Genomic DNA, 12,600 nt, shown 5'->3' with positions numbered 1-12,600 from the left:
AGTGCACATTGCGCAAATATAGGTATTCACAAAAGTATAAGATAAACTTCTGAGGAATTGTTACGTGAATATTGGTAAATCATTGGGTACTATTAGATTTTTAATATACAAGGATTTTTAAAAATCTTGATTGGGAGGAAAAAAAGTTTCCCTGACAAAATACTGCTAATACAACTAGTTGTAGCTATAAAAGGAAGTAATAAACAAAACTGAAAGATGAGCAATACATTAAAAGTTTGGGCATCAAATTGAAACGTACCAAACTCAAAATTAAAAGTGGGAGGAGGCAATGAGCACATAATTCTTAGAAGTTGTATTAGTCCTTTTGTTGTTACTATAACAACAAAATACCAGTGGCAGAATACTTTTGAAGAAAAAAAGATTTATTTCACAGTTCTGGAGATTCAAGGTCATGTTGCCAGCATTAGCTTGGATCTAGTAGGACCTCAGGGTAAACACAATGGTGATGATACCACTGGTTATTGGTGATGAGCTCTGCTTCCTCAAATTTTGAAATGTGAACATTAGAGAAGCATACCTAGGCAAGCATATAAAGCAGGTTTTATTTAAAGGTAGTAACACAGATTTCTCCCAGGAGGGAGAAGGGGGCCATGAATGGTATTCTGGTATCCCAAGAAGTGAGAGCGCCCTGCCCCTTTTATAGACTAAAGTTTCCTTTGTTCTCCTGCATTCTTCTCTCTTATCTTGTTCATTTCCCCCTATCCTGTATAGTGACTGGGAGATGTTGGTGGAATGGCCAGGGGGTGAGCAGGTAGACTGGAAGGGTCAGGGTGGAGTGTTAGGCAGGAAGGGGAGCTGCAGCCCAGCAGGCATTGATTAGTAGCTCTCTGTCTGCTCAAGAGTTGCTTCCTTAATAACCTTTTTGGGCAGGGTGGTATCAAAGGGCTCTGGAGATTTGAACATTCCAGTCTCCCAGGAGCGGTTTCCAACTTTCCAGACTCAAATCAGCCTCCATTTTCTCCATTCAGCCCAATGACTGATCTGCCTGTCTTTAATTTTGGCTTCAGTGAGAGGAATGGATCTCATTGCAGGTAGGAAGCAAGGAATTTCAGTGTCAACCTCATACTCTTCTAAAACCTCACTCTCCTGGGAGTTCAGGGGCCGAGTGAGATTAACTCAGCCCCTCCAAGGGCAGCACCTCCAATGACATAAGGACCTTCCAGGACCCACTTCCTACAGTTTACACATCATTTTCCACCTCTGTTGGGGACCAAGCTTCTAACACATGAACCTTTATGAAAACTCAACCTGTACCCAAACCATAGCAAAGGCAAAGGGTAAATCCTAGTAATTAGTATGGCACATGGGGGGAAGTAAAACTCTCTCTGTCTCTGTATACACACACACACACATGTTTTGAAAATTTTCATCTTAGGAAGACTGTCCTTCAACAGCATCCTCTTATTCATCCTGTTCTCTGCTATTGAGAAACAGAAGAGACAAAAGTTTTGGAATTACTTTTCAAAAAATTGTTATGTTTTCACTCAAAACCTCAATGAATCTATCTAGCTTTCTCTTCTTTTTTCCACATACACTTTTAACTACTTTACCAACCTCTTTTCCTCAGATCTACTGTATTTGACCACTTTTATTTGTGCATTTTGTTTCCACTGTCTTCTTTTTTCTGATGTCCTTCCTTCAATTGTTGATTCACAAGGAAGGTGGCATGGTGTGGGATTGTATAGCCTAGACTGCAGTAAACCTATCTGGAATTCAATCCTAGTTCTGCTAATTAGGAGCGACATGAAACTTAGGAGCTTATTAAGGGGGAGGAATTTATCTTTCCAAACTAACTTTACTGTTTACAGTAGCAAAGCACAATAATGTTCAAATTGGTGAAGAAACACAAGAGAGTCCAAAAACACCCTACCTGAGCAAAGGAAACTTGGAACATTTTCTGTAAGATTTCAAGCAAGTGAGATGATGGGTCATTGTCAGGTGACTCTAAGGGACAGAGAATGGCCATCCGACAGCAGTCGATCCTTACAAAAGGACAATAAGTCAAACTATGAACATTTTAATTGGTATAGATCCCCAAATATCCCACAGAACTGGAATCATTATATTAATGCATAATTTTAATACATATTTGGAAAGCAATGGAGCCCAAATCCATGAGGAGAACACTTAGTTATCTTCTTTTCATGGGTTTCTTTTGCAACCACACTTGGAAGCAGCTCTTTTACACAACACTGTAACTGCAAATCCAATGATATTCAATCTCACCTTTTATATAGAGACTATAATAATTCATTAGATATAAATACTGGAAGAAATCCAAGGTCACAATACCAAATGAAAACATGATCATTATTTTCTTCTGTGTTTCCAAAAGGATTGTGTTGGTCAGTTTTGTGTCACAGTGAATAAAATACCCAACAAGAACAACTTAGAAGAGGGAAAGTGTATTTTGGCTTATGGTCTCAGGTTTAGTTCATGGGCTGTTGAGTCCATGGATCTGGTGAGGCAGAACATCATTACAGAAGGGCATGGTGGAGGAAGTTACTCTGTCAAGGAGGCCAGAAATAGAGGGAGAGAGGGGAAGGGCTGGGAAGATGAACCCCAGGACATGTCCCCAATGACCCACCTCCTCTAGCTATGTCCCCCTGCTTACAGTTGCTTCCCAGTCGTCCTTTCAAACTAGGATGGACTAATTAGGCTATAATTCTCTGTCCAATTATTTCACCTTTCAGTATTCAGTATTCCTGCTTTAATACAGAAGTTTTTGAAAGACACCTCATATCCAAGCCATAACAAAGTTAAAAGCCAGATTTTGTTCTGCCAATATTTTCTCACAGTGGTGGGATGGAATCCTGGGCCTAAGGACTGAGAGGACATACTCAGGAGCACTTGGGCCTGAGCACTAAAGACTTATTTTCTTTTTTACCTTTTAAAGAAGATTTTTTAGTATTTTTCCTTCAATTATACTATATACTCTGCAAAGTTTATGATTTGCAATATTTAAGATTTCAATAGGTTGTACCTAAAACAAATACCAAGGGGAATTCTGCCTGTCCATACTGTGCCACACAGATGCACCCATTGTGTCAACATGAGCTTTCCCAGTGATTAGGACAAGTGACTCAAGGAGTGACCTCAGCTCCAGTAGTGAGAACCTGGGCACCTACTGAGATCCCACAAGTTTGGAGGAAAAAATGTTTTGGGAGAAGGAAACAAAAATGAAAAGAAAAAACATACCCCACACTTTACAACTCATTTTTCCTAACTAAAGAGAAAAATCTGATCAACCCAGTTTAACCTAAGTATTCATCCAGGCAGATAGTTTTGCGCTGTACTTGAAGTGCCTTAGAGAAAGGAAAATTCTTTTGGTGACTGTTCTGAGCTTCTGCATATTCCTCTGTGATTAGCATGGTCCTGCATTTACCAACGAATAGAAATGCAAGGACACTGCAGGGTGTGGGGAGTGTCCCACTGGTGGTCACACCTCCCATCTGCTGCTGGTACTTGACATTGATGCCCTCATCTTCCACATCCAGCTGGGCTGGAATGTTTCATTAATTGGTTGCCCATCAAACCTGAATCTAAACTGTCTCATTGACAAGCGCTGCCTCTTGCGGGAGACCTTTATCAGCTTGCTCAGTGACTATGTCTCTTAAACTTGAACTGCACCACTAAACCGTCCTGCCCCGATACTTTCAGGCTGATGTGGTCATTTTCCATCCTCAGTTCCTCCTTGTACCTCTCCTCTGACAGGGCTGCACAGCAGCAGAAGCAGAAGAACATGGTGGAGGAAGTGGCAGGGAGGTCATGCTCTCCACTCACCTCCCTCTTTCCACAACTCCAGTGAAAGGAATTTAAAAGATCCTAGGTTTTCCTATGAAGCTTAAATGTGTTAATATTTGACAGTGCTCAGAACAGCATCTGGCACATAATAACTACCATAAATAAGGATTAAAATGCTTTGATGTTTTGGTTTATGTATTTTGCATAGAAAAATCTGTACTTTATTATATTTGAATTCTTATTGTGTTTTGAAATATAGAAGTATTTCTTTCTTACGTAAACATATGAATCATTCTTTCTTGTTGATTTCTAAATATTTTCATACTCAGTAAAAATTTCATTAGCCAAAATAATATAGTTTTATTATAGAATATTTTAGTTTTTGTGTAAATACCTCATTTGGATTTTACTTTTAATAACAGCTTTATTGTAATTTAACCCACACACATAAAATTAACTTCATTAAAGTGTGCAAGTCAGTGGTTTATAGTATATTAGCAAAATCATGTCACCATCATGGCTATCAAAGTTTAGAATATATCATCCTTCTTCATACCTATTGTAGCACAGCAACCACCCACCAAAGAAGCTGAAGCTCAATAAGAGGCCATAGCTTAATAATAAGGGACTCACTGCAGGAGCCAGAAGTGGCCTTGAGGTGCAAGGTCCGACCTCCCTCCTGTAGTGCATGGTCCTAAAGCCTACCAGTTCTTTGAAAACTTCCAATAAGGATTTGAAGAGGACTGCACAGAGTAACAAGCATGAGTTTATTTGGGAAACTGAGATAAGAAAGATAAATCTAGAGTATGATACTATTGAGTGGCTGGGACCATCTCAGGAACTGACAGTATATTTTTCAAAGAGCATGGTGTTTTTAAGGGAATCGAAACTAGCTGAATTTAGCAAACCCCACCCCTTCTGAAATCCGGGCCCCAGAAAGTCTTATTCCTTTATGATGTGATAAGGAAGGCTCCAGGGACTAGGAAGGAGCACAAACCTGTGAATCCTGCCCTTTTTTGAGTCCTGGAATCTTTGGTCAGTATAAAGGTCATAAAAGTTCCCCCTTCAGGTTAACCTGTGATCTTACCATCTGGAGGAGTCTTTGGACCTGCATTTTTCCTGCAAATAATAGGTCATTTGACAATAATGTAGCGTACCCTATTTGCTTAAGCCAGGACAGATTCCATACATGTAATTCCTTTTTAAAATCCTACCCAGTCTGTAGGATTATTCCCTTAACTTCTTGTTCCCTTTACCTATCATCTATTAGTAGTTATTTTCATCTCCCTTTCTCCTCATTTCTTAGTTATGGATAATCTATTTTCTATATGTATGGATGTGTCCATTCTGAACATTGCATATAATTGGGCTGATGCAATTAGTGTCTGGCATCTTTCCATTTATCATATTTTCATAATTTATCTGTGTAGTAATATAAATCAGTACTTTGTTATTTTTTGTTACCAAATATTCTACTGTGTAGCTATAACACATTGTGTTTATCCATTATCTATTGGTAAACATTTGGGTTGTTTTCAGTTTTTGTCTATTTAGTTCAGGTCTGAACATTTGCATATAATTTATGTGTGGATGATTATTATTCTTTTTGACAAATACCTTGGAGTGAAATTGTTGGTTATCAATAATTATTGAACTTTAGGAAAAACTGCCAAATTTTACCTGAACTAGTTGGATCATTTAATATTTCATCAGCAATGTTTGAAAGTTCTAAAGTTTCTATCCACTCTCTCAGCAGGTGTTATTAGTGTTTTTTATTTTAGCTGACCTATGAGTGTGAAGTAATAATGTTTAATTGTTTTTATTTGTATTTCCTTCTTGACCAATGATGCTAACCATCATATGCCTCTTGTCCATTTGTGAAAAATGTTTAGTTGAATCATTTATCCATTGTTTTAACTGAATTTTTGTGTTTTTATTATTGAATTACAACAGTTCTTTATATATTCTGGAGAGAGGACCTTTACCAGATAAATGATTTGCCAATATTTCCTCATTCTGTCAGTTGCCTTTTAATTTTCTTAACAGTATACTTTGGAAAAAAGTTTTTAATTTTCATAAAATCTGATTTACTTGTTTATTTGGTTTGTTGTGTCTACTAAAATGCTAAAATCTTTGCTTATCTGTCTTAGTGTTGAGCTAAGTTTTGAACAAATATTTAGTTAAGTGTCTTGGATTGGTATATTCCTCTAGGCTTGCAGGTGTTTTTTGTTGTTGTTGTTATTGTTGGTTTTTTTTTTTTTTTTTTTTTTTTTCTGTTCTGTGTCGCACATCGAATGTTCCTACAGGCAGTTTACAACTCTGCCTTAGCCTTCACTCTGCTTGTTTAAAGAGATTCAAAACCAGCCATAGGCGAGACATCAAGTAGGTCATATGTTTTCTGGGCACGAGTACAGTCTTGAGCATATGACCTTCTACATTCCCAGGAATATGTGGGGTTTTAAAAATCCCTCTATGTATATCCCATTCCCCATTTTTCCTTTCAAGTTTTTTGACTAGCCTACTTTAACTCTTAACTAATATCTCTATCCCAGGAAATTGCATAGTTAAACAACCACTGTTGTTTCTTTTCAATAGAACTGTTTACACAGAGTGAGCTACAGCTCTTGCTCAAATAAAGAGAAGTCATATAATTGTATGTTTACAAGGAGCTGCCAAATGAATCCAATAGCTATTGGTTATAGACTACAGTGGAGCTGTGAAGAGGGCCAGGAAGTCAAGTTAAAATACATGAATATTGTCATTTTTACTAATATTTAATCACTCATTTTTATAAATAATCTGCAAATTATTGAGAGTATTTGTCTTTTAAAATTTCTGGAAAAAAAATTTTGGAATTTTTCCCCCAGTGTATCCATTGCCTTTATGGGAAAACAGATTTTCAAATTTTTATTCTATTGTTCTGAAGTGCTACCTGGATTTTATTTTCATAAATAGTATATATTTTCTTTTGTTATCTTTTTCCAAAGTTGTTATGAATTTTGTTTCAACTGAGTTGAAAAAGTGTGGCAATTTTCTTCAAATGCTGTGCTCATTTCTGAGCTTCAAAATGTAAATCAGGGCCGGGGGTATAGCTCAGTGATACAATGTTAGACTGAGTGAGGCCTTGAATTCAATCACTAGTATTAAAAAAATAATAATTACAATGAAAATAAATCCCTGTTCTATGATATGGGTATATGTTTCTAACTTTTATTAATTCAGAAATCACACAGTTTTAATAAGTATTTTTATTGTTTTATTGGTAAACATACTTTGAATAATATAAAAATGTGTCATTAAAAGTGTGAAAAACGTTAATTAACTCTTGGCTATAAATAAGGCAAAAACATGTTATAACTTTATTAACCTAAAAAAGTAAGTTAGAACAAATATGTGGGAACTAAGTTATTTTTTAAATTCATATATCTAAAATATATATGAAAAAGGTATATTTATGAGTGAGATCACACTTTTTAAATAAAATATACCTTAACAAACTGGTAAGCCAGGGTCTTCCACATTTATAATAACAATTTTTAAAATTTTAAAACAATATTTTAAACTATTTACTTTGCTTAATGCTTTACCTTTCAAAAAAGTGAAATTGTTAAAATAAAAATACCTTATTTTATATTTTTTTTCTGTAGGATTTTGGAGATGATGGGTCCTTATATATTACTAAGGTTACCACAACTCATATGGGCAATTATACCTGCTACGCTGATGGCTATGAACATGTCTATCAGACTCACATTTTCCAAGTGAATGGTAAGAAGTGTGTGCTCCTTTAATCATTTTTCAGCTTCATTTGATATTCAGAGATCATTACAGTTGACTAGGCATGTAAGTTTTGAATATTTTAAATTTTGTGGAGACTCTAATTTTTGTTTTGGGATTTAGTATTAATGTTAAAGCTTTTAAATTAAAAAAGTGCACAAATCAGTAAATACTATAAATTATTATTTTTGCCACCATAAAATAGTACAGAGCAACTCATTTGAACTAGAAAACAAAACTGTTGAAATTTTAAAAACTTTTTCAGGTTAGTATATCAATTGTTAGGTGAACATACATATGAGATAGTGAAAAAGTTAAACTGTTTTAATTCAAATTTGGGTACAGACTTGCATGTATGATTTATTAATAAACACTTTTATTTTACAATTTATTATTACATACATGTTAATCTGTGATGTATAAAATGGATGTAGAATTATATTCATCTTTTTGTAGGAATAGGAAGATGGCTAGTGTGATTGGAATGAATTAAGAAGGTAACTTGGGGTCAGATTACATGTAACCCTGTAGGGTTAGCTACATATTTGAATTTCCATCCTAAGGGTACTGGGAAGATATCAAAATGTATGAAGTGGAACATTCTGACTTGTTTTAAAATAAATGAATAACTTTAAAAGAACTATTTTAGTCGTCTGGTAAGAAAAACAGGTAGTTTATAATATACTGTTAATGATGTAGTTATATGGAAATGGTGAAATTTGGAATGTATTTTAAAAGTAGTCCTGACACTATCACTGAGTAATAGCATGTGAGTAGGAGTGAAAGAGAGTTAAAGAACTAGCCCTAGGAAATTTGAAGGAAGCATGAAGTTAAGTAAATGTCATATTTACTGTAATGAAGAAGAAGCATAATTAGAAGCCGGGTGAGATTAATTTTTAACATGCTAATTTAAATGTAATTATTGATGGAAAAGTCAAGTATTCAGTTGAGGAGAGTGACAACCCAAGTTGTATATTTAGATAATATCACTGATCACTGTATATAGATTGTATGTAAAGCCATGAATCTGAGCTTGATTAGATCACCTTAGGAATGAATGTAAATGGATATGTAGTCAGAGGAAGGACCTATGGATCTGAGAGTTAAAGCAGGGAAAAGAAGTCTGAGAATGAGTATCCTATAATGGAAAGTTTATGTCCTGGAAATTAACTAAGACAGTTGTGAAAAACATGAAAATGTTGGGAGTCTGTTTTGACAATTGTTGACATTCAAAAGACTAGATGCAGGTCTAGGGTTTGTTTTCAGGTGCAAACACAGTTGGCAGCTAGACATAGTTCAAAGCTTTTAATGCAACATCCAATGAAACCAGTGAAAAAAACAGCCAAGATAAGGACTTTCTGTGTGCTATTCCCAGTGACCGCAGATATATGATATTAGCCATTCATACATAGTAAGTGTACCTGCTCAGTATTTTAGGGAGGTTTCCTGTATACATACTGTATCATGGGGATATTATTAATGCATAACTGGCCTCTACTTCCCTTTTTGTGCTATTGTTTAACAACTTCTTCCCTATTTGACAAATTCAGTGGCCTGAATTTTTTATTTTTATTTTTTAATTCAAGGAGATATTCTTAAATTTTTTGCTAACAGATAATTCATTTATCTCTCTCTTTTTTTCTTTTTTCTTTTTTTTTATTGTAAACAAATGGGATACATGTTGTTTCTCTATTTGTATATGGAGTCAAAGCATACCATTTGTGTAATCATAAATTTACATAGGGTAATGTTGTTTGATTCATTCTGTTATTTTTTTCCCTTCCACCCCATCCCTCCCACCCCTTTTTTCCCTCTATACAGTCCTTCCTTCCTCCATTCTTACCACCCTCCTTAACCCTAACCCTAAACCTAACGCTAACCCTAAGGCTAACCCCAAGGCTAACCCTTCCACCCCCTATTATATGTCCTCACCTGCTTATCAGCGAGATCATTCGTCCTTTAGTTTTTTGAGATTGGCTTATCTCACTTAGCATGATATTCTCCAATTTCATCCATTTGCCTGCAGATGCCATAATTTTATCATTCTTCATGGTGGAGTAATATTCCATTGTATATATATGCCACAGTTTCTTTATCCATTCATCAATTGAAGGGCATCTAGGTTGGTTCCACAATCTGACTATGGTGAATTGAGCAGCAATGAACATTGATGTGGCTGCATCACTGTAGTATGCTGATTTTAAGTCCTTTGGGTATAGGCCAAGGAGTGGGATAGCTGGGTCAAATGGTGGTTCCATTCCAAGCTTTCTGATGAATCTCCACACTACTTTCCAGAGTGGCTGCACTAATTTGCAATCCCACAGCAATGCATGAGTGTTCCTTTTTCCCCACATCCTCGCCAACACCTATGGTTGCTTGTGTTCTTGATAATCGCCATTCTAATTGGGGTGAGATGGAATGTTAGGGTACTTTTGATTTGCATTTCTCTTATTACTAGAGATGTTGAACATTTTTTCATATATCTGTTGATTGCTTGTAGATCTTCTTCTGTGAATTACCTGTTCATTTTCTTAGCCCATTTGTTGATTGAATTATTTGTATTCTTGGTGTAGAGTTTTTTGAGTTCTTTATATATTCTGGAAATTAGCACTCTATCTGAAATATGAGTGGCAAAGATATTCTCCCACTCTATAGGCTCTCTCATCCAATTGCTGATAGTTTCCTTTGCTGAGAGAAAGGTTTTTATTTTGAATCTATCCCAGTTATTAATTCTTGCTTTTATTTCTTGTGCTATGGGAGTCCTGTTAAGGAAGTCTGATCCTAAGCCAACAAGTTGAAGATTTGGACCTACTTTTTCTTCTATAAGATGCAGAGTCTGGTCTGATTCCGAGGTCCTTGATCCATTTTGAGTTGTTTTGTGCAGGGTGAGAGATAGGGGTTTAATTTCATTCTATTGCATATGGTTTTCCAGTTTTCCCAGCACCATTTGTTGAAAAGGCTATTTTTTCTTCATTGCATATTTTTGGCCTATTTGTCTAATATGAGAAAATTGTATTTATTTGGGTTTGTGTCCATGTCCTCTATTCTATACCATTGATCTACCTGTCTATTTTGGTACCAATACCATGCCGTTTTTGTTACTGTTGCTTTGTAATAGAGTTGAAGATCTGGTATTGCAATACCCCCTGCTTCTCTCTTTCTACTGAGGATTGCTTTAGCTATTCTGGGGTTTTTATCTTCCAGATGAATTTCATAATTGCTTGCTCTATTTCTGTAAGGTACATCATTGGAATTTTAATTGGAATTGCATTGAATCTGTATAGCACTTTTGGTAGTATGGCTATTTTGGCAATATTAATTCTGCCTATCCAAGAACATGGGAGATCTTTCCATCTTCTGAGGTTTTCCTTAATTTCTTTCTTTAGTGTTCTGTAGTTCTCATTGTAGAGTTCTTTCGCCTCTTTTGTGAGATTGATTCCCAAGTATTTTATTTTTTTCGATGCTATTGTGAATGGGGTAGTTTTCCTAACTTCTCTTTCTGAAGATTCATCACTTATGTACAAAAATGCATTGGATTTATGAGTATTGATCTTGTAACCTGCTACTTTACTGAATTCACTTATGAGTTCTAAAAGTTTTCTCGTGGAATTTCCAGGTTCCTCTAAATATATAATCATGTCATCAGCGAACAGGGATAGTTTGAGTTCTTCTTTTCCAATTCGTATCCCTTTAATTTCTTAGGTTTGTCTAATTGCTCTGGCTAGAGTTTCAAGGACGATGTTGAATAGAAGTGGTGAAAGAGGTCATCCCTGCCTTGTTCCAGTTTTTAGGGGGAATGCTTTCAATTTTTCACCATTTAGAATGATATTGGCCATGGGCTTAGTGAAGATGGCCTTTACAATGTTAAGGAATGTTCCCAATACCCCAATTCTTTCTAGTGTTTTGAGCATGAAGGGATGCTGTATTTTATCGAATGCTTTTTCTGCATCTATCAAAATAATCATGTGATTCTTAACTTTAAGTCTGTTGATATGGTGAATGACATTTATTGATTTCCGTATGTTGAACCAACCTTGCATCCCTGGGATAAAACCCACTTGAATGTGGTGCACTATCTTTTTAATATATTTTTGGATGCGATTTGCTAAAATTTTGTTGAGAATTTTTGTGTTGATGTTCATTAAGGATGTTGGTCTGAAATTTTCTTTCCTCGATGTGTCTCTGTCTGGTTTAGGTATCAGGGTGATATTGGCTTCATAGAATGAGTTTGGGAGGGTTCCCTCCTCTTCTATTTCATGGAATACTTTGAGGAGTATTGGAATGAGCTCTTCTTTAAAGGTTTTGTAGAACTTGGCTGAGAACCCATCTGGTCCTGGATTTTTCTTTGTTGGTAGGCTTTTGATTACCTCTTCTATTTCATTGCTTGAAATTGATTTATTTAAGTTATGTTTATCCTCCTCATTCACTTTAGATAATTCATATGTCTCTAGAAACTTGTTGATGTCTTCGAGGTTTTCTGTGTTGTTGGAGTATAGTTTTTCAAAATAGCTTCTAATTATGTTTTGTATTTCACTCGTGTCTGTTGTGATATTTCCTTGGGCATTCCGAATTTTAGTAATTTAAGTTTTCTCTCTCTTTCGCTTTGTTAGTGTGGCTAAGGGTTTATCAGTTTTGTTTATTTTTTCAAAGAACCAACTATTTATTTTGTTAATTTTTGCGATTATTTCTTTTGTTTCAGTTTCGTTGATTTCGGCTCTGATTTTAGCTATTTCCTGTCTTCTACTACTTTTGGTGTTGGTCTGCTCTTCTTTTTCTAGGGCTTTGAGCTGTAGTGTTAAGTCGTTTATTTGTTGATTTCTACTTCTTTTGTTGAATGCGCCCCATGAAATAAATCTTCCTCTAAGTACTGCTTTCATAGTGTCCCAGAGATTTTGATATGATGTGTCTTTGTTCTCGTTTACTTCTAAGAATTTTTTAAATTCCCTCCTTATGTCTTCTGTTACCATTCATCATATAATAATGTATTATTTAATCTCCAGGTATTGGAGAAGTTTCTGTTTTTCATTCTGTCATTTATTTCTAATTTCAATCCATTAT

General features: G+C 35.5%; 1 protein-coding gene across 2 annotated transcripts in view; it reads left to right on the top strand.

Moving 5' to 3' along the window:
* The window catches only part of Fstl5 (follistatin like 5), a 776,424-nt gene that overhangs the window by 581,177 nt on the left and 182,647 nt on the right, over nt 1-12,600 (top strand). For both annotated transcript variants that reach the window (XM_047567007.1, XM_047567006.1), the window contains exon 8: nt 7,413-7,533. In XM_047567007.1, coding sequence (XP_047422963.1) covers nt 7,413-7,533 — 121 coding nt within the window. The remainder of the gene's footprint in view (nt 1-7,412; nt 7,534-12,600) is intronic.

This window comes from Sciurus carolinensis, chromosome 10, assembly GCF_902686445.1.
Source record: "Sciurus carolinensis chromosome 10, mSciCar1.2, whole genome shotgun sequence".
Lineage (NCBI taxonomy): Eukaryota > Metazoa > Chordata > Mammalia > Rodentia > Sciuridae > Sciurus > Sciurus carolinensis.
The sequence above is the reverse complement of the archived record's forward strand: the minus strand, read 5'-3'. Positions and strand labels throughout refer to the sequence as shown.